At 36.7% G+C, this 22802-nt stretch overlaps 1 protein-coding gene across 1 annotated transcript in view; it reads right to left on the bottom strand.

The window, feature by feature from the left end:
• The window catches only part of LOC115210297 (reelin), a 254404-nt gene that overhangs the window by 46926 nt on the left and 184676 nt on the right, over window positions 1–22802 (bottom strand). The window contains exons 39-44 of the mRNA XM_036501881.1: window positions 21731–22020; window positions 21293–21449; window positions 19460–19718; window positions 17763–17904; window positions 15210–15317; window positions 5302–5470 (exon numbers count right to left, since the gene is read on the bottom strand). Coding sequence (XP_036357774.1) covers window positions 5302–5470; window positions 15210–15317; window positions 17763–17904; window positions 19460–19718; window positions 21293–21449; window positions 21731–22020 — 1125 coding nt within the window. The remainder of the gene's footprint in view (window positions 1–5301; window positions 5471–15209; window positions 15318–17762; window positions 17905–19459; window positions 19719–21292; window positions 21450–21730; window positions 22021–22802) is intronic.

Raw genomic sequence — 22802 nt, 5'->3', positions numbered from 1 at the left:
TGAAAGGATTAAAGGCAAAGTTGACCTTGGTGGCATTTGAAATCAGAATGTAAAGAAGGAAGAAATGTCACAAAGCAATTTGTCTCACTTGCTAACGATTCTAGCAGTTCAGTGTCCTGAGAATCATTGCTGTCATCATCATCAGCATCATCATCATTTAACGTCCATTTTCCGTACTGGCATGGGTTGGACAAATAATAATAGTAATAATAGCGTAGCAGAATGAATTTAGTGACAAATATAAAATTTGTTATTTGCTACGTATTTTAGATTTTTCCATCTTGTATTTTATTTGCTTTTGTTGAAGTTGTTAAGAAAGTTTAATGGATTGAAAAAGCAATTTTTGGCATTCGAATATCTTGTTCCTCTCAGTATCAATTCAAAAACTATCATTAAAGAATAATTATAGAACAACAAAGTGGAATAGAAAATGTGAGAAAAACTATTTCCCTATTATTATGTCAATTGGGAAAGTCTTTATGGAATTTTATCAGAAACACTGGCATTGTTATACTTTATATCTGCGAGCCTGACCTTAATTACATCTAGCATAATTAAATAATTTAATTGGAGAAAGTTTTCATCAATAAAAATCAATATTCATTTTGAACTGTATAAATTGATAGCCAGGAAAATAACCAGTTTGTACCACATGTGTAGCCATAGCAATAATGGCTACTCTTTTTTTACCATTAAATTCTGGGCTAACTTGAAAATCAATAATATCAATGGATTGAATAGCATATAAGATTACAATACATATTTTAATTTTTTATGATTTACCCACAGGAGGAAGTGCAGCAACCATGACCATTTGGAGGGGCTCCAAGACTAGTGTGAGGAAGGAAGGAAGTGGTTCTCAGACCGGAGACCAAATCTCAATGATTGCAATGGAGTGGACTCTTCTCATGATACCCAAAGGTCAAATGTTGATAATAATGAGCTTCTTATACACAGTGCTTAGTTGTACTATGTGGAGGTGCAATGGCCCAGTGGTTAGGGCAGCGGACTCGCGGTCATAGGATCGTGGTTTCGATTCCCAGACCGGGTGTTGTGAGTGTTTATTGAGCGAAAACATCTAAAGCTCCACGCGGCTCCGGCAGGGGATGGTGGTGATCCCTGCTGTACTCTTTCACCACAACTTTCTCTCACTCTTACTTCCTGTTTCTGTTGTACCTGTATTTCAAAGGGCCGGCCTTGTCACTCTCTGTGTCACGCTGAATATCCCCGAGAACTACGTTAAGGGTACACGTGTCTGTGGAGTGCTCAGCCACTTACACTTTAATTTCACGAGCAGGCTGTTCCATTGATTCGGATCAACCGGAACCCTCGTTGTCGTAACCGATCCAGTTGTACTATTCAGCCATTGTCAATCTATTGTTGGGTGAAAGTTTCATTTTACCATTGTCAGTGTGATCTAAGTTTGTTGTAGGCCTACCTACCAAAGCTGGTCAAATGCCAGTTTGAACAGGATACTTCGTTTGTTGGGTGATATAGCCTGGCCATTAGCGGAATTTGAATTCAAAATGCAAACAGCCAAAACAGGTACCACAACGAATGTTGTCCTTTGCTCTAACATTATCATTTATGTCCATTCTCCATGCTGGCAAGGTGGTGAGTTGGCAGAAATGTTAGCACACTGGGCGAAATACTTAGTGGCATTTTGTTTGTCTTTATGTTCTGAGTTCAAATTCTGCTGAGGTTAACTTTTCCTTTCATCCTTTCAGGGTCGATAAACTAACTACCAGTTGTGTACTGGGGTCAATCTAATCGACTGGCCCCTCTCACCCCAAATTTCAGGCCTTATGCCAAGAGTGGAAAAGATTCTCCATGCTGGCAGTGGTTTGACAAGTTGGATGGATTGATAGAAGTTGCTCAAGCTCCGATTGTCTGTTTTGGCATGGTTTTTATGGCTGGATGCCCGTCATAACGCCGACCACTTTACAGAGCATACTGGATGCTTTTTACGTGGCACCGGCATGGGTACTTTTACATGACACTGGCATGGATGCTCTATACACATGGCACCAGCACAGGTGTTTTATGTAAGGCACTGGCATGAGTGCTTTTTATGTGGAACCAGAACAGGCACTTTTTATGTGGTCCTGAACAAGTGCTTTTCTACACAACACCAGCATAGGTGCACTTCTAAGATTTCTACCAATGAACTGCCCTTGTTGGAGTACTTTATTTATTGACCCTTGAAAGATGAAATGCAAAGGTGATCTCAGTAAGATTTGAACTCACTGTGTAGAAATCCAGAATGTATAGAGTGAGACATTCTATTTACAGTATTTTTATTTCTTTATTGCCCACAAGGGGCTAAACATAGAGGAGACAAACAGGGACAGACAAAGGGATTAAATCGATTACATCGATTCCAGTGTGTAACTGATACTTAATTTATTGACCCTGAAAGGAAGAAAGGCAAAGTCGACCTTGGCGGAATTTGAACTGAGAACATAAAGACAGATGAAATACCACTAAGCATTTCGCCTGGCATGCTAACGTTTCTACCAGATCACCGCCTTTCTATTTACTGTATTCTAATGCTTTTGACAATTCAACATCTTTAATTATACACATTTTTTGATAAAATCCTAAACTTATATATAAACTAGAAATATAGATAACTACAGCAGACTTCCTACAAATGACATTATACAAATAATAGTAACACCTATGATATTGAAACATCTTAGTTACTTGCCTGAAGTGGAATAAGAAGATAAAATGTCTAACCAAATGTAAAAATACACCACCTTCAAAGACCATAAAGATAATTTCACAGTTAACCCCATGTGCAGTGTTATATTCTTGGTAAAGAACAAATTTAGTGTAATCAGAAAATAGATTTTACTTAATATCTTCAAAAATATTAGAAAAATCAACTGGAAACTATGAAACAACAACAATAATATATTTGGTTGGTTTAATAGTAAATTCAGGTTCTCACATTTTAACATTGTTGAATTGTATCCATCAATTTCCAACCCTTTTCTCAACAAGGACTGGGATTTTGCAAGAAACATTCATTACCAGCAGCAATAATATTGATATAATTGTTTGCCAGGAAAGCCCTATTTTGTTGATGTAAGGATGGAGAACTTTGATGAAGTTAAGGTATGTGATTTGATTAGACAACATAGCCAGATGTCATTCACTAGTGAGTATGGTTTGGTAACATGTATCATGTTTCCACTGTTTGTTGTAGGTGTTTATGTAAACATAAGACACCTCAGTCACCTCATCCTTGATCCAGTGGAACATTTAGGATGTGATAGATAGAGGGAGTACTCCTTACAACTGAGTAAACTAAACAATATAAAATGAAGTGCCTTGCTCAAGAATACACTATGCCACTCAGTCAAGGAATTGAACCTACAACTTTATGATTGTGAGCCAAATACTCTAACCATTAAACCATGTGCCTTCACAATTGGATTACATATTCTAGATATATTCAAAAGTATATTTAAAGCCTTAAAAAACAGGTTTATATAGGGATGATGGTTTTGCTTTTTCACACAAGACTAGCTGAAAGTTAAATAAGATTAAAATAGCCCAATAAGCACGCTTAAATGAATTTGGCCTCAACACCATAATAACTACTAATATCAGTCAACTTTTTAGATGTTACCTGTTGGCAGGTAGACATCGACTTTACAGAAAACTGAATGAAAACCTTATGTATACTGCTAAAGATTTCATCCACCCTACAGATATATTTATAAATCAGTAACATAAATAAAAGAATATTTAACATTTAAACAGATAATTTAACATTTGATAAAACTGTCAGTTATTATTATGGGACATTAAGTAAAAGATAAAGATGAGATGAAAATATAAAGATGAGATCAATTTCTTAAGAAAGAGCAGTAATTGCTGAAAACAGAATATAATTTGGTTCATCCATTACTGTAGCTTAAATAAGATCAGGTATTTCCAGCAACCTTTAAATACAAATTAATAAATCATTCCCACCTAGTCATATGTATAACAAATTATTTAATAGAAATAACATCAAGGTCAGTAAAAGGGAAAGAAAGAAAAAAGATGTTTTCAAGAGGGACATAGATAGAGTAATATATAGAAAAGTAGATAGGATAAATATATTTGCACAAAGCTGGTGACACAGTCTATAGCTACTCAGAGTTTCTAGAATGATATGATTGTTCAGACACTAACATTCTATTGTTGCCAGAAGGATCCCATTATATGAGAAAAGAATATGCTCTATAACATGTACTGAGTTCAAGGTATGACTAGTTTGAAAAAAATAAGTTGTTTGTACTGAACAGAGAAGCAAATGATGACACAGAGAATTGAAAATGTCAAGTCTTACCAACGTGCAAATTGAAATATATTTAAAAATTTATACATACAAAATTCAATTTAATCTAGTACTGCATGTGTTTTGTTATAATTTCTGAAATTAGTATTCTTTTCTTTTGAAAACATTGCGGTGTGGTTAAGAAGCTCACTCTGCACCTACGTGATTTCAGGTTCAGTTCCACTATGTGACACCTTGGGCAAGTATCTTCTGTAGACTCAGAGTGACCAATGCCTTGTGAGTGGATTTGGTGGACAGAAATTGTAAGGCGGTAAGCTGGCAGAAACGTTAGCACGCCAGGTGAAATGCTTGGTATTTCGTCTGTCTTACATTCTGAGTTCAAATTCCACCGAGGTTGACTTTGCCTGTCATCCTTTCGGGGTTGATTAAATAAGTACTAGTTATGCACTGGGGTTGATGTAATCGACTTAATCCCTTTGTCTGTCCTTGTTTGTCCCCTCTGTGTGTAGCCCCTTGTGGGCAGTAAAGAAATAAGAAATTGTATGGAAGCCACTAGCGTAGCTAGAGTGTGTGCCACCCAGGGCAGACCTTCTGTTTGCCACCCCCTGACCCCACAAAAAAGTACATATTCCCTACAGCAGACTCAAAAGAACTGCTGCCCAGGGCAAACTGCCCCTAACAGCCCCACCCCCTAGCTATGCTAATGGTGGAAGCCTATCATATAACTGTGTGTGTACATTTTGAGCGTGTGTTTACACTCTGCACCACCACCACCTCTTGATAACTGGTTTTGGTTTGTTTATGTCCTTTTAACTTAGCAGTTCAGCAAAAGAGACTGATAGAATAAATACCAGACATGAAATAAAAAGAAAGCACTGGCAGGGGCTTCGATCTGTTTGACTAAAACATTTCAAGGCAGTGCTCCAGCATGGCTGCAGTTCAATGGTTAAAACAAGTAAAAAAAAAAAAAGAAGAAAAATGTTAAAAAGATATTGCTGTCTTACTTTGCATAATAAGGGACAGGTAATGTAATTCTATTCCATCCATGGTAAATATCAGACATAAATCGGCTGCTCTGATGATAGCTGGCACAGTCTATATCGGAAGGTGTGCAGGCAGTCTGAAAAAGTTCCCACGTAACTCCCATATCCAGAGAAAACTGAAGATCCATACCTAAAAAGAAGATAAGTTAAACATTACTCATTAAATATTTATTGATCATAGCTTTCATAAACAGAATTTCTTTCCATAAAATTCAAGGAAAATATAACTGGAATTATTTGGTTTAGCATTAGTTCTCAGAAAACTGCAGAGAAATCGTTTGGTCTTGCTATGCAAGTACAAAACTATAGTAAAACATTTTAATTCTTCATTTAGAGATGGGAAATATCTGACATACACACACACACATATCATCATCATCATCGTTTAACGTCCGTTCTCCATGCTAGCATGGGTTGGACGGTTCGACCGGGGAGCTGGGAAGCCAGAAGGCTGCACCAGGCTCCAGTCTTATCTGGCAATGTTTCTACAGCTGGATGCCCTTCCTAACGCCAACCACCCCGTGAGTGTAGTGGGTGCTTTTTATGTGCCACCCGCACAGGTGCCAGGCGAGGCTGGCAATGGCCATGGTCGGATTGGTGCATTTTACGTGCCACCGGCACGGAAGCCAGTCGAGGCGGCACTGGCTTCGGCCACAATTCGGATGGTGCTTTTTACGTGCCACCGGCACAGAAGCCGGTCGAGGCGGCGCTGGCATCAGCCACGATTCGGATAGTGCTTTTTACGTGCCACCGGCACAGAAGCCAGTCGAGGCGGGGCTGGCATCAGCCACGATTCGGATAGTGCTTTTTACGTATCTCCAGTCCAAGGGTCCAGGCATCTGCCGGGTGCCAGTCATAGGATTGGTTCAATTTCACTTCCGATTCCGATTTCGATTTCCTTGCCCCAACAGGTCTTCGCAAGCAAAGGGGTGTTGGCATGAGTGCCTGTCATCGGATGAGGTTCGATATCGACTTCGCTTGCCTCAACAGGTCTTTGTGTGTCCAAGGGAGGAAAGGCATGCATAAGTGGGCTGGACTCACTTGTCCTGCCTGGTCTTCTCCCGTACAGCATATTTCCAAAGGTCTCAGTCGCTGGTCATTTCCTCAGTGAGGCCTACATATATATATATACATACATACATACACATACATACATATATATATATATATATATATATATATATATATATACATACATATATATATTTGTGTATGTGTGGAGGTGCAATGGCCCAGTGGTTAGGGCAGCGGACTCATGGTCATAGGATTGTTGTTTCAATTCTCAGACCGGGCGTTGTGAGTGTTTATTGAACGAAAACACCTAAAGATCCATGAGGCTCTGGCAGGGGGTGTTGGTGAACCTTGCCGTACTCTTTCACCACATCTTTCTCTCACTTGTTGAAGTTGCTGTTGTACCTTTATTTCAAAGGGCCAGCCTTGTCACACTCTCTGTCATGCTGAATCTCCTCTAGAACTACGTTAAGGGTACACATGTCTGTGGAGTGCTCAGCCACTTGCATGTTAATTTCATGAACAGGCTGTTCCATTGATTGGATTAACTGGAACCATTGTCGTTGTAACTGACGGAGTGCCATCAATATATATATATATATATATATATATATATTATATATATATATATATATATAGTACGTTTAAATATTTGTTGTGCAAGATTTTTTAATGTGAAGTCATGTGTTGAAACAGATATTGTTATTGTTTTTGCCAGTTTAGCCAATAAAAACACACGCACTATATATTTGGTGTTATTTTGCTTCAGTGTTATTTAGTTTTTACATTAATCTTAATCTTATTTGTGTCTCTCCTTACTAACCATCAGCCAGAAAATGGCTGACGGTAAGTAAGGAGAGACACAAATAAGAAAGAAGAAAACAAAGGACTACTGATGCGGTCACAGGAGTGTGACGAAAGAACTCTGGCCGAAATAAGATTAAGATTAATGTAAAAAATAAATATAACACTGAAGCAAAATAACACCAAATATATAGTGCATGTGTTTTTATTGGCTAAACTGGCAAAATGACCATTCCGAAATATAACAATATATATATATGTCTGTGTGTGTCTACATACATATACACACACATATATACACATATATACATATATATGTATGTGTATATGTGTGTGTATATGTATGTATACACACACACATATATATATGTATGTATATATGTATACACACACACACACACATATATATATGTGCATACATTTACACACAAATTTGATATTTCAGTGATATAGTTAAACTACATAAAGAATATGTTAAGAGCAGTTGTAATGTATCTTTGCAAGACAATAAGCTTGCTGAATAGTAATTTTGTAAGATCTAAGCAGCTGTTCATATTTTAAGTTTTGATAAATGTAAGTGAGAATTGTTTTATTTATAAGATCTATTTTCAATGATAAAGCATTTCACTTTTGCTTCATGTCACAAGTACTTGATAATATTCTATTTTATAATCTAAGAGAACTATTAATTATACTAGCAGTATCGCCCGGCATTGCTCGGGTTTGTTTCGACCCTTTAGAATTGAAATTTTTGAAAAGTAAAAATTTTTCCATTATGTAGCTTGTTATTCTCTTTAAGTGAACATTTTCTTGGTTGAAATACACCGAAAAAGGCGACACAGCAGTAAAAAAAATCGTAAAAAATAGGGATTTTCATAGAAAAAAAGCACCTTTTTGATGTAAATAATTTTTTGTGTTAACATGGTCCAATTTGAATTTTATCTTCTACGGAATGAAGAGCAAGCCTTCTATCATACTTTCAATTTTGGTCAACTTGCGCCACAGGGTCTCAGAGGAGATAATGTTAGTTGAAGGCTACCAAACCTGCCATACACAGACAACTTCAGCTTTATATATATAGATTTGAGGTAGATTCCACAAGCAGTAAAATCATATAAGATTTTTATTAGCATTACAACCTAATGCTAATGAAAATAATCCAGTTTAACCAGTTTATCAAATAATTCTGGTTGAGCCAATACTGATTATACTCAGTTTCTAAATCTGCTAGAAACAGCAGCTGTTATTTCTTAAATCATATCATATCATCTTAAAATGGGTGTTCAAACTGGAAAATGTTCTGGGTACATAATATCAGAACAGAAGATTGGATGGGCTAGACTGAAAAGTCTTTGATAAGTTACATAAAACAAGAATGAGCTGAAGATAAACAACAATGGCCTGAGTCCATTCTGGTTGTTATGCTTCCTCTCCACTGTGAAAAAATATACATGCAATAATCCACTTAGAGAGACAGCTACTTGGAATTGAGAGAATATCTCAATGAGGAGGTCACAGATGGTGACAGGGGGACTGCGATAAACCAATCTGATTGATTGATTAATTAAACAATTGATTAGTTTGTTTGTTAAATGTTAACAAATTGACAAATAATAATAAAAGCATTGAAATAGAGCCAGTGTATATTTATTATTGGCATAATGACTCTCTTGAGATAAAACAAACTACGTAGAGTATTATCTATAAAAAAGCATAGCAGTGCTATCTATGTTCAGGTTGTAATAATACACTATTTTACACTTTTACTTGTTTCAGTCATGTGACTGTGGCCATGCTGGAGCACTACCTTACACTGTGAAACTAATCCTTAGGTTCAAGCAGACACCCATAAAATTATTAACCATCTTACTAAGAATAACTCTGAGCACCTTTTCAAACTCCACCTGTCTAACACTTGTGGACATGTTTACAAAGTCAGAAAACAGCACAGCTCCCATGACTTTCGGAAACATTTTTTCATGCTAAGAGTTGGAGGAACAAACTGCTGGCATCAGTTGTTAGTTGTCGGAGTACTGCATCCTTCAAAACTTCCATGCTTTCTGAGATTCACCAACACTACACCTGATTTTCTCCCCTCCATACACACGCCAAGCATATATCTGACTCATACACTGTTCACTTTCTAGACATTTGTACATTACAGCATATGCTTTATATGCACTTTTGACAAGTTGTGGTGCACAGGAGCACTGCATACAATAATTTCATTATTAGTATATTAAATTCACTTTTCAGTTAAGTGGTACTAAGTTTGATCCCCAACTGCATACCACCTTAGGAAAGTATCTTCTATCATAGCCCACCAGTTGGCCAAATCCTTGTGAGTCAAATTTCCTAAATTAGAACTAAACTGTGTGGAAGTTTATTGGAGATATCATGCCCGCTCTTGGATGTCTCCATGGTTTGGATTCTTGTCTAAGTATTTCGACCAAGTTTCCAGTCTGTGAATAACTAATCAGATTCAAAGGCTCTGTAAAGCATTAAGGATGTTACCATTTGTCAGCTGACAAAAACACACACAAGTAGATATGGCCCATTTCACCTCTCCAGGGACATCTGTCTAGGATAAGGATAATTCCTAATTCAAAGCTCTGCTGCCTTGTGGTGTTATTTATTGAGAATTTAAAAAGGTTAAGTGAGTAAACCCTTACAGAAAATCCAGTAGGAGGGACCCTAAGACAGATATGTATCATCATCATCATTGTTTAACGTCCACTTTCTATGCTAGCATGGGTTGGACGATTTGACTGAGGTCTGGTAAACCAAATGGCTGCACCAGACTCCAATCTGATCTGGCAGAGTTTCTACAGCTGGATGCCCTTCCTAACACCAACCATTCTGAGAGTGTAGTGGGTGCTTTTACATGCTACCGGCACAAGGGCCAGTTAAGCGGTACAGGTAACGGCCACGCTCAAATGGTGCTTTTGTATGTGCCACCTGCACAGGAGCCAGTCCAGCGGCACTGACAAGGTTATTTTTAACCAATATCTAGCACCCCCTGTGGCTTCATGGATGCTGTGAACATAATGAGTTGTCTTTCCTTCATGGCTCATCAACAAGTGGAGAGATGGTAAGAGTACTTGATGCAGGCACTTACTTCTGAAAGCAGCTCAGGCACAATAAAGCTGGTCATGGACTGTCAACGAATGATGAAAAAGGCATTCTTTGCCTTCAGCACTTAGTTCTATGAAGTTTTCTGGTTTTCCACTTTGAAATACATACTTCTTGTACAGAGAATAGTATCAAATTTACTTTATGATGAAAACGTTATTTGTGGAATTAAAAAAAAAAATTATTTCTGTTGCGTAACCGTTCATCAACAGTTGCTTGAAAAACTACTGTAATTAAGTTTACAATATCGAGTTTGGTCATTAAGATGTCTGGATGAATATGACCTTCACTATTTTAACATCTAGAGGTGAGATTTTTACATTTTTCCCAAAACAGAGATAATAATTTCCACATGGAATCTAATGAATTATGGGTCTGTTCAACTTCTACTATTGATCTGCAATACAGCTGCTATTCCAGATTAGGTTATATAAATGTGATAGCAAGATTTGTTAAATAGTTTTGGCTGTTGCTATGGAACATTTTAAAATCAGCTTCAGAGTGTTTGAGAGTTCAAACTTGCTTCCTTTGAATTGAGATTTCTTTTAGCCATTACCTTCATTTATCACAATGGTAAGTGTTTATTATTTTAATCAATTTTGTCTATGTGGACCACCACCACCATCTTCATCATCATCATCTATGCGTCTTCCATGTTGGCATGGGTTGGATGGTTTGACATGGTCCAACAGTTCTAAGGATTGTCTCATGTGCCTATGTCTGCTTTTGTATGGTTACTATGATTGGATTCTTTTCATAATGTCAACCACTTTACAGAGTGTCTCGGGTGCCATTTTTGTGACCCTGGCACAATGAGGTCGCCATGTAACTTGCAAGACTAAAAAGCACCCTCGACAAAGTGGGGGACGGGGTGGGGGGCAGAATAGTAGATGAAAAGAGGAAGCTTTATGCTAGGTGTTAAGAGATTAAAGTAAAATAAAATCAACAAAAACAGTTTCGTTGCTGTGGAGGAGATAAATAGCTACTCCATATTAGATAAGAGTGAGTAGGAGTAATTGGGATGGCTCTGACAATAGTAATAAAGATGCTAGTGACAAAGGGTAAAGGAAGGCATATCCACAAGGTACAATAATGTGAATGGAAGAAAGTGGGGAAAGAATAACAGGAAGGATAGATAAAGGCTACAAGAGTGTGACAGGAGAGTGAGGGATAGTTAGAGTTGAGGGTAGGAGTGAACATGATGAATGGTGAACAAGAGTAGAGGGGTAGTTGATAGTTAAATGAGTTAGGTGTCAAGAATGAGTCACCACCTCCTCTCCCCCAAGGGACTTCTTTTGATGTAACTTGAAGGAGAGGAGGTGATGACTGACTGTAAAGAAAGAGTGAAGAGTATAAATCTTGATGGCTTAGTCAGGAGACAGGACAGTGTCTATGAACTTTTGAAGGGCTTCTAAGTTTGGATAGATGGCAAAGGAGAAAGGCCCATAACATATAGGCTGTCCTCAAGCCAGAGATCTAGTCTTTGTACTTGTAGCAGAGTGGATTTCACTAAAGACACCCAAAAGTCAGGTGAGGGTGTTAAGTATTTATTTTATTGTTGATGTTTGAGAGAAGCTTAAGCTTCACTTTTTGGAAAGCTTATATAGCAGTTCCATCTACTCATTTATATATATATATATATATATATATATATATATATATCATCATCATCATCGTTTAGCGTCCGTTTTCCATGCTAGCATGGGTTGGACGGTTCTACTGGGGTCTGTGAAGCCAGAAGGCTTCATCAGGCTCAGTCAAATCTGGCTGTGTTTCTACGGCTGGATGCCCTTCCTGACGCCAACCACTCTGTGAGTGTAGTGGGTGCTTTTTACGTGCCAACCGCACAGGTGCCAGACAGAGCTGGCAAACGGCCACGAACGGATGATGCTTTTTATGTGCCAGGCGAGGCTGGCAACGGACACGAATGGATGGTGCTTTTTACGTGCCACCGGCACGAGGCCAGTCGGGGCGGTGCTGACAACGGTCGCGAAACGGAAGGTTCTCTTACATGCCACCGGCACTGGTAACACATCTGCAATTTCCATTGATCGATTTCGATTCTGATCCTCACTTGCCTCAACAGGTCTTATCCTCATCCTCGTGATCATCATTTAACATCCACTTTTCCATGCATGCATTGGTCAGGCAGAATTTATTGAGATAGATTTTCTTATTTCTTTATTGCCCACAAGGGGCTAAACATAGAGGGGACAAACAAGGACAGACAAAGGGATGAAGTTGATTACATCGATCCCAGTGCATAACTGGTACTTCATTTACCGACCTTGAAAGGATGAAAGGCAAAGTTGACCTTGGCAGAATTTGAACTCAGAATGCAGCGGAAGATGAAATACCACAAAGCATTTCGCCTGGCGTGCTAACGTTTCTGCCTGCTTGCCGCCTTATTGAAGTAGATTTTCTACAGTAGGATGACCTTCCAGTCACCAATATCTCCTGTTTCCAGGTAAGGTTGTATTTCTCCATGGTCAGACATGTTTCCAGAGAAGACTGGAAATGAAATATAGTGCTCATACAGTGGTGACACACATTTATAACAGTCCTGTAATGTCAAAACTGGGAGACACTCCCCCACACACATTTCAGTTTCTCTCTACCAAATCTGTTTGCAAGGCATTTACCCAAGTTGACCTGAAGCCATGTAGCTGGAAAGTAAGCATTTGAAACACACAATTACCGCTGTGCCTATCTCTCTCTCTCTCTCTCTGTATATATATATATATATATATATATATATATAATATATATATATATATATATATATATATATATATATATATATGTCTATGTCGATGCTAATACCCCCTAACTGGCTCCTGTGTCGGTGGCAATGTAAAAGCACCCACTACACTCTTGGAGTGGTTGGCATTAGGAAGGGTATCCAGCTGTAGACACCTTGCCAGATCAGATTGGAGCCTGGTGCAGCCTACTGGGCTGCCAGTTCTCAGTTAAACCGTCCAACCCATGCCAACATGGAAAGCAGACGTTAAGTGATGATGAAATTGTCTGTATTTTGTTGAGGTCCACCTGAATATTAGTCTCAAATTTTTGGCACAAGGCCAGCAAAATTTTAGGGAGGGGCAAGTCGATTACATCGACCCCAGGGCTAAGCTGGTACTTATTTTATTGATCCCAGAATAATAAAAGACAAAATTGACCTTGGCAGAATTTGAACCCAGAATGTAAAGACATGAAATGCTGCAAAGCATTTTGTCTGGTGGGCTAATGATTCTGCCATCTCACTGCCTTAGTCCACCAAAATATATTAAAACAAGCAAGACTGATGTGATTAATGTGAAATTTTGAAAGTTGGTTTAGAAACACATGGACAGGGATGGAATTTTACAAGTTTAGTGGAATAATGGACTGCATTTATACTTCCAGAGAGTCTTTCGGAAGGAGAATAGAGTGTGGGTAATAAATAATAAAAAAACAAGTGGGTTGGTGTCGAGTTAGTGCGTGGTTTGTTGATTTTTTTTCTCTTGAAATAGAAACAAGATATCTGCAATGTGAGCAAATGAGCATTTTCAGCAAACCTTGTTAATAATGCAAATATATCTTTTTAAAATGGCTTCTTAATATATAATGATTAAAGAGGATGAACATTTAAAATATATTTAAGCTTTGAAGAGAGAAAATAATGACTAAAGCTGAAATGATATTTTAGCTCTCAAGAGAATATAAAGTGTTGCTTATGTGATTTCGGTAAGGTTGTGAACATAAGATAGATCTCAGATAGTTGATACAGGAATCTTGTGAATGGAAACCTTTAAACTGATTAATATTCATGAGAAGTAAGAGATTGACTCAGCATTGCATATTGCTAAATGTCATTAAATAGTGATATTCTGTGAGAGGATATATGGGAGGTCATTGTTGATGGGGAAAACGTAGATATCTGTCAGGTGTTTTTGATATTAATAGAAGACAAGACAGGATTTAAACAAAGTATGGTTATGTCTTCTGAGAAGGATTGAATAATTCACATAAAGATTGAATAATTCACATAAAGAAAGGAAAGGGTGTTTATGTGATGATAACTCTTTGGTATTTATAAGAGCTGAGAATCTCTAAGTGTTTTCAAAGCATGGAATTTAATTGGTGCTGTAATTTGCTAATACAATAGCTACTTAATAGAGTTAATAAAATCTAAGACACAATCCAGCATTGATTGCTCAGAATAGCATAGCTTCAGTTGACACACATAGATGATGAGTTTATATTACACACAATAGTAACTTCAGTTGCAGGGAGAACAAGTGCCTTTTTTTTTTGATAGGTCAGTTTTATCTAATTCAAGCTCGTCTGCTTTGCAATGTAAAGTAATTATCTACAATTGTTCTACCTTGGAATCTGCTTATTATTACCAAACTATACACACACCCAGATCATTAACCCTTTAGTGTTTGCATTATTCTGCCAAAATTAATGCCTTTTCATCCACATTGTTTTGAACTAATCATGCATTATCTTGTAGCTATGAGATTTTGATGAGGTAGCTGTTAATTTTTAAAACGATATTGTAGGGTTGGTCTGAGAGACCAGATCTGACCAGTTTCAACATAAAACAGGCAGAATACTTTTGGCTGGATATGGCCGGTTTAAATGCTAAAGGGTTAAGTGGTCTCTTTTAACATTAGCTATGATTTATAATATGAAGAAGGGCAAATCCAAGAAAGTAGACTTGAATAGTTTGTATATCATTCCTAAGTATTTGGTACATTTGTGGTATTTTATATGATATATTAATGATATGATATACTGCTCATTAATGGTATATGGTATATTATAAAATATGTTAAATGATATATTGAGTATATTAATGATACATTATAACTGAATAGAGCAGAAATAGAAGTTATAACATATAACCGAATTTGATAGAAGAATATTAAACTTACCATAGCATTGTTTAGTGTCTTCGCATCCCATTGAGACTTCAAATTGAATGAATGTCCCTGAATAGGTGGTCACATCTCTGGATATTGCATACCTCATATTACCTTCATCTGGAAAAGATTTATATTTAATATTAGCATAAAGCAAAAGTTTATTAGAGATTAATGACATTTCAGACCCCAAGGAAAAAAAAAAAAAACAATTTAATTTTAACATTAATGGGCGTAGGAGTGGCTGTGTGGTAAGTAGCTTGCTTACCAACCACATGGTTCCAGGTTCAGTCCCACTGCATGGCACCTTGGACAAGTGTCTTCTACTATAACCTTGGGCCGACCAAAGCCTTGTGAGTGGATTTGATAGATGGAAACTGAAAGAAGCCCATATACGTATATATATATGTATGTGTGTGTATATGTTTGTGTGTCTGTGTTTGTCCCCACAATATTGCTTGACAACCGATGCTGGTGTCTTTACATCCCTGTAACTTAGCGGTCCGGCAAAAGAGACTGATAGAATAAGTACTAGGCTTACAAAGAATAAGTCCTGGGGTCAATTTGCTCAACTAAAAGGCGGTGCTCCAGCATGGCCACAGTCAAATGACTGAAACAAGTAAAAGAGTAAGGAGAGTAACAAACTTGATCATCATCACATCTTTATGAAAAGAATCAGCTTCATTTAAATCTCTTCTGCTACTGATTCTTATGGCAGAGATGTGAGAATGAACTTAAAAACAGCCCAGTGAATATTGGGATACTTTGTGAAATTGGTAGTGGAAAGAAATTATATGAATTGTCAACATCTACAAAGTATGCTAGTATTTAAATAATTTATATTCGTTAATAGTTGGAAAGATGACCATTGGGAAATAAACGGAAGAAACAAATCTTTGTACCATCAAGACTTGTATGTTTAATAAGCATTTTAAACACTTCAAAAAAATTGCCCCAGAGATACATAAAAGGGGAGATCAAAGGATTTTGCTTTCGATTGCTTTTGATTTACAACAGTCCTGTTGAGTTGTTAATGAAGGGATGTCCCGGAGAGTTGGGACATTTGCACACCATCAATGCAACAAGAATTTTGACTTGCTTAACCCTTTCGTTACCAACCTGGCTGAAACTGACTCTGGCTCCAAATGTCTTGTTTTCATAAGGTTTGAATTAAAATCTTCCACCAAATCTTAGTTACAATTTATGTTCCTAACACTAGCTTAATGATAACTGAGTTATTTTACTAAATTCTTTGTTATACGTAAAGTAATTGAAAGAAACATAGAGCATCTCAAAATAAATACAGTAATGAAAGGGTTAAATGAATATATTCATCAAACACTAGATATACTTCCTCAGGATAGCCACAAAGTTATAGGAGTGGCAAAATAGTTCAATCTAGAGGTAGATTAAGTAATGTGTATTAGTTAGGACAACAATAGCGAGGGGAGTTCTGAAGCCAACAATGGAGTCTCTACATGGTCGTTCAATCTGCTAGAAATAGCAACTGAATCTCCTCAAATCACACCCTACTGTTTAAAACAAAGGAACCTTGTTGTGTAGGATATGCAAAAGGATGATGTGTCATGGTTGGAATGTCTTTGATTTATAGGTCTCTTTGATCCAAGCTAAGCTGGACTAATCAATGACAACAAAATAACAATATTACAATGTAAAGTGAAGGCCTCATGATCTGTAATTATCCTTTTTATGATTATTGGGCTTCAACTTGGATATTGAAATATTTTTATATGTTTTTACTTAGAAATTTCACTTTTGGGTCAATATAAATCCATTCTATTATGAATGTCACCTTCATAGATGTCAGTAGAATGTTTTACAAGATGTATTTCCTGTTCCAGAGTTCATCAGCAAACAATTTAATTTAAAATTCCAAAAAGATAAATTTTATAATATTATGCAGACAATGGCTCCTAAACTGTGAAACCTGTTGAGATTATTCAATTCCATTCCAAATGCATAGAAACAAAAACATCATCTCATGTTGTATTTCTGTATCAACCACAAAAATGTAAAGCAATGGTTCTTGACCATTTTTCACCTATGGACCCCATTGATTCCAATTTTACTTGGATGGATTTTCATAGACATTTGACGTTTAAAAAATTCTATAACATTCTTTGTAATTAGATATTATTTGGAGCTGTACAAAAAATTGTTAAAATATTTTGCCGGTGGCACGTAAAATGCACCATCTGAATGTGACTGATGCTAGCCTTGTCTGGCACCTGTGCCGGTGGCATGTAAAAAGCACCCACTACACTCATGGAGTGGTTGGCGTTAGGAAGGGCATCCAGCGGTAGAAACACTGCCAGATCAGACTGGAGCCTGGTGCAACCTCTTGGCTTCCCAGACCCCGGTCGAACCTTCCAACCCATGCTAGCATGGAAAATGGATGTTAAACGATGATGATGATGATTTTGCATATAGTAGAAGTATAAACAATTTATTGTACATAAATTTCAATAACAAAAATCTTATATGGATCTTAAAGAGTCATATGAGCCCCTGTTGAGAACCAATTATTTAAAAGATGGAGTATACCTTCAAAGGAGAGGGCTTCTGTAGCAGACCCACAGACTTTTTTGATTTCTCCTCCAGGATAAAGCAGCCAGTTTGTATCTTGAGGAATTGTTGGTTCATCCAGAAGCATTTCAGTGCCATCAATATCTCCTCCAACATAAATCTGCACAAATCAAGGAAGTATAATTTTATTCATAAATTAATCAGTATTTTCTTTATTAAAACTCTTGAAGAAACAAGACAATAATTAACTAATTTAACTAGCATGGAGAACGGACATTAAACGATGATGATAACTAGGAATCCAAATGATTTATATTGAAACTGACCGGGATTAAGAATTAAGATGCAATGGTGATTAGCAAAAGATAAACCCAATATTGAACGGTGATGAATGAAAATGTTAAGTGCCTGGTTAATAAATACTATCTGAAGTTAAATGAAGGTGAGAAAGATTAAAAGATTATTACGTTAAAATGAAAGGATTTATGTCTTGAAACAAAGACTTCTATCATTGCTATTTTCCCCTCATCATTGTCATCATTTGACATCCAGGTTTTCATGCTTGTATCAGTTGGATAGAATTGAGGGAGATTTTCTACTGCCAGATGACTTTCCTATTGCTAACCCTTTCCTGTTTCCTAGTAAGGTAGTATTTTGCCATTGCTAAACATGATTTCTCTGAAGATTGGAAATGAAGGATGCTGCCTGTATGATGGTGGTGCTTCTTTACAACTATCATGTGGTGTCAAGAACAAGGAGACATAAATACACAAACAAACACACGTGTGTGTGTGTGTGCATATATCTATCTATCTATCTATCTATCTATCTATCTATCTATATATATATATATATATATATACATATATCATCATCATTTAATGTCTGCTTTCCATGCTAGCATGGGTCGGACGATTTTGACTGAGGGCTGGCGAACCAGATGGCTGCACCAGGCTCCAATCTTGATCTAACAGAGTTTCTACAGCTGAATGCCTTTCCTAATGCCAACGACTCCGACAGTGTAGTGGGTGCTTTTTACGTCTCACCGGCATGTGGGCCAGTCAGGCAGTACTGGCAATGACCTCGCTTGAATCTTTTTACACATGCCACCGGCACAGGTGCCAGTAAGGCGACATTGGTAACGATCACGCTCAAATGGTGCCCTTTTACGTGCCACAGAAGCTAGTTCGCTGCTCTGGCAACGATCATGCTCGGATGGTGCTCTTGGCACCCTACTAGCACGGGCACATATATATATATATATATATAATATATATATATATATATATATGATGGGCTTCTTTCAGTTTCTGTTTGTCAAATCCACTGACATAGCTTTGGTTGACATGTGCTGTAAAAGACATTTGCTCAAGCTGACATGCAGTGGGCCTGAAACTGAAACCATGTGGTTGAAAAGCAAACTTCTTAACCACACAGCCATATCTGTGCCTCGCCTTATTATAAGATTTTTTAGTGCCAAACTTTTCCAGAATACACAGATTTGTTTTCAAAATTTCTTTATGGAAATCCTAATTTATGGTATGTTCATCAAAAGTGTTCTAATGCCTCATTGTACTGCGATCCGGAAATGAAAATGTGATCTGAATATTGTAAATTTAGTATTATCTTACTCAGTTTTCACAGAGATTTACAAAAATATAGACTAAAACCAATGAAAGCAAACATTTGTAAAAAGGAATTTGTTGATTGCCAACCTGATCGACTGCCCATTGTTCAGTGAAAATACCATCAGTTGATGGCTGCCACCATTGCAGCTTGGTAGAATTTGTTCGAGCTTTTTCAGGCAGATGAAGAACAATGTATTCAGGTTTGTTACTTTCATAGGAAAAGTCAAATTGCTCAAAGGTATGCCATGTAATTCCACCATCGACTGAATATTGGACATACACTGGAGGGGTCCCTGTGCTGGGCGGAGAGGCTTTACAACCAAGTCGCAGGAAGAACTGAACAATACTGAAAGGAAATTAACAAAATTAAAAATTAATTTATTCTTGAATGACAGAACACCAAAATAGATAAGAAATAGCTCTAATATTTATTGTTGAATTATTATTGTTGAAAAAAATGAAATTGTCATGGTTGGAATGCCTTTGATGACAGGTCTGTTCTAGCATGGTTGCTATAGAGTTAAACAATATAAATATTCAATGAGTATCTTATTAACATATTGAATTCTGGAGTAATAATTTTGATATCACATGAGGTTATGCTAAAATAGTTAAGAGATATCATGTAAATGCACAATAGAGTTTTCTCTACAAAAATAGTACAAGCTTCAGCTGTTATTATAATGTGTGATTAGATACACCGGACAAATATAAACAACTGTCTAAACAATCTCTTTGCAGGCAGAAGAAGGGAGATCAGTTTGATTGGTTTTGGTCCTATTTGGGGTAACTAATCAGAAAGTGTGTACCCCCTGGTCTTCTGTCCACAGAAATTGTATACTATCACTACTATTAAGAACTGCACTTGACCATAAAATCTGATGTACATAAAGAGTTTTGCTGACAGTTACATAATAATAGACAGGCTGTCATGTATACATAATGTGTATGTGTGACGATCACACAGACACACATGTTAACATATAAATAAAATCCTCTCTTAAACATTCTACCCAGTTGTGTCTCTCTTTTCCTTCTGGCACTTATACTCATTTATCCTTTTTGTATTCATTGTACCGACCGTGTGGTGTACTAAAGGAGCCACTCTCGTCACCTCTCATTTGCACGGTCATTTACAAATGGTGACCCCGACGTGATCTTATCAGATGGCTGCGATTGGTTGGGTTGTATATTGGTGTGCAATAGAGCAAGAGACAAACTGCGCCAATACCAACCAATCAGAGTAGTGGACACAACAGGGTTCCAAAAGGGTGGCTGAAGGCTAGCTGTTATCTACTATGTCCATATTTGTGTATATATAACAAAGGGAGAGGAATTTCCCTACAGATAAATTAATTGCTGACTGTTAGGTCAATTAATGATGTGCACAACAGTGCATATTAAATAGTGCAAAAAAATTTGTTAGATTTTGTCTTGTGCATTTAATTATCTGCAGTGTCAATTAATATTTGTACTACCAAAATGGATAGAAATATTCTATTCCCTTCTATCTCCATTGCTATCCATCAGCCACTCTCCTTTCATAGTCTCACAAACATTCCTAACCACTCATCCTATTCTTCTCTCTTATATTCACCCTCTTGTCCATTGCAGTTATGCCCTGAGATTTAACCTCGAGAGTAATTTCTGGGTTGTATAAAGAACTGACTTACAAGTATTATTTCTGAGTTGATTATCACAGTTTCAGACAGCAATGTAGTGCTATTGTAATTATTTCAGTAAGGGAAAAAAAAAAAAAAATCATTGAAAGCTCAATTTGTCAGGAAATGTTGTATTTAGTTAAAAGTGTGAGAAAATGTATTTCATTAGAAAGAAACTATAAAAATCTTTCATAGATTTCAGTATAAATCAATAAAAAGGCAATAATGAATTAGGTTAAAATAGAAAAGGTGTTTCTACCTGACACGAGACAAATCTAGGTCTTTGCTAATAAGAACTCTGTCACCATTTTCTCCAAAGTATAGACTTGCACCTCTGATTAAAAGACCACACTCCTTAGGTGTAATACGGCCATTGCTCCAAATAAACCATTTTTTCTCATCCAATGCTGTTTGTGCTGTTAGAGAAGAACATAAGGAGAATGTAACATAATTATTATCAATTTAGAGTGAATTACAACAGTGACATTAACAACAATATAATACATATGAGCACATATAACACACTTTCTTCATTGTTCAGGTATGTATCAGAACACACATGCATACACACACACAAGCATGCTCTCTCTCTCTCTCTCTCACACACACACACATGCATATGCACACACATGTACATAAATATATGTTGTAATTAAGCAGTATTCACAATAAATTCCAAATACAGTGTATCAGTTACCTTCAAGCAATTGTGAAGATGGTTTTTGAAAGTAATCTCGAACTGCGCTTGATCCACCCACCACTGGTTCCTTAAACTCTTCTTTCATAGAGGTGGGGTGTTGTTGGAAAGGAGTGCAGCTGTCTCCCCCATAACCCTCATCACATTCACAAAACATTGAGCTCCCGCAACTTCCATGTCCATTGCAATTACTAAGGCACATCATTCCAATAAACACATTATCAATAGCCCACTCTGGGGCATAGTCAAAGTGAGGAATGTGTCCTTGCGTCCAACGGAAGCGAATAGCACTGTTTTAATAAAAAACAAACAAAAAAAAGAATAGAAATAATATGTTATTGGCATATATCATAGAATGGTAAGCAGAATTGGCTAGCTTTATATTGATAAAAAGAAAATTTTTTTAGCTTTTACAGCTTTGCTACGATGTTGTAAAAATATTCAATGTTAACCCTTTTGATACCAACCTGTTTGAAACTACTTCTGATTCTATGATTCAAACTTTTTATTTTTATGAGATCTATGCTAACCCCTTAGCATTGTCAAATTGTTTTGAATTGATCCTCAATTATCTTGTAACTTCAAGAGTTCAATAATGTGATTGTTTATTTTTATAATGGCATTGTAGGGTAGGTATGATGGACTGGATCTAACCAGTTTTAACATAAAATTGGTAGAATATTTTGGCTGGATATTGCTGGTTTTAATGCTAAAGGGTCAAAATTCTCCATCAAAATTTCATGTTAATTTATGTTCCAAATACAAGCATAATAAGGATAAAGTTATTTTATTAAAGTTTTCATTATTTTCAAAATTAATTAGAATTAAACAAAGGCAGTGTATTTGAAAAGAAATATTGTAATGAAAATGTTTATTACATTTAAGTTTACCATAGACTTTTCACATTTCTTACAAAACTCTACCTGGCTTTAGAAATTGCTCCTCACATATTAAAAATGCTTTTTTAAAATGAACAATGCAGTCAATATTATTGAATTTATCAAACAAAAAACAAACAAAAAAACAAGATAATCAAAGTATAACCTTCCCACGTTATTCTATAATATAACAC

The sequence above is a fragment of the Octopus sinensis genome, linkage group LG4 (assembly GCF_006345805.1).
Source record: "Octopus sinensis linkage group LG4, ASM634580v1, whole genome shotgun sequence".
Lineage (NCBI taxonomy): Eukaryota > Metazoa > Mollusca > Cephalopoda > Octopoda > Octopodidae > Octopus > Octopus sinensis.
This window is presented reverse-complemented; position numbering and strand designations above follow the sequence as displayed.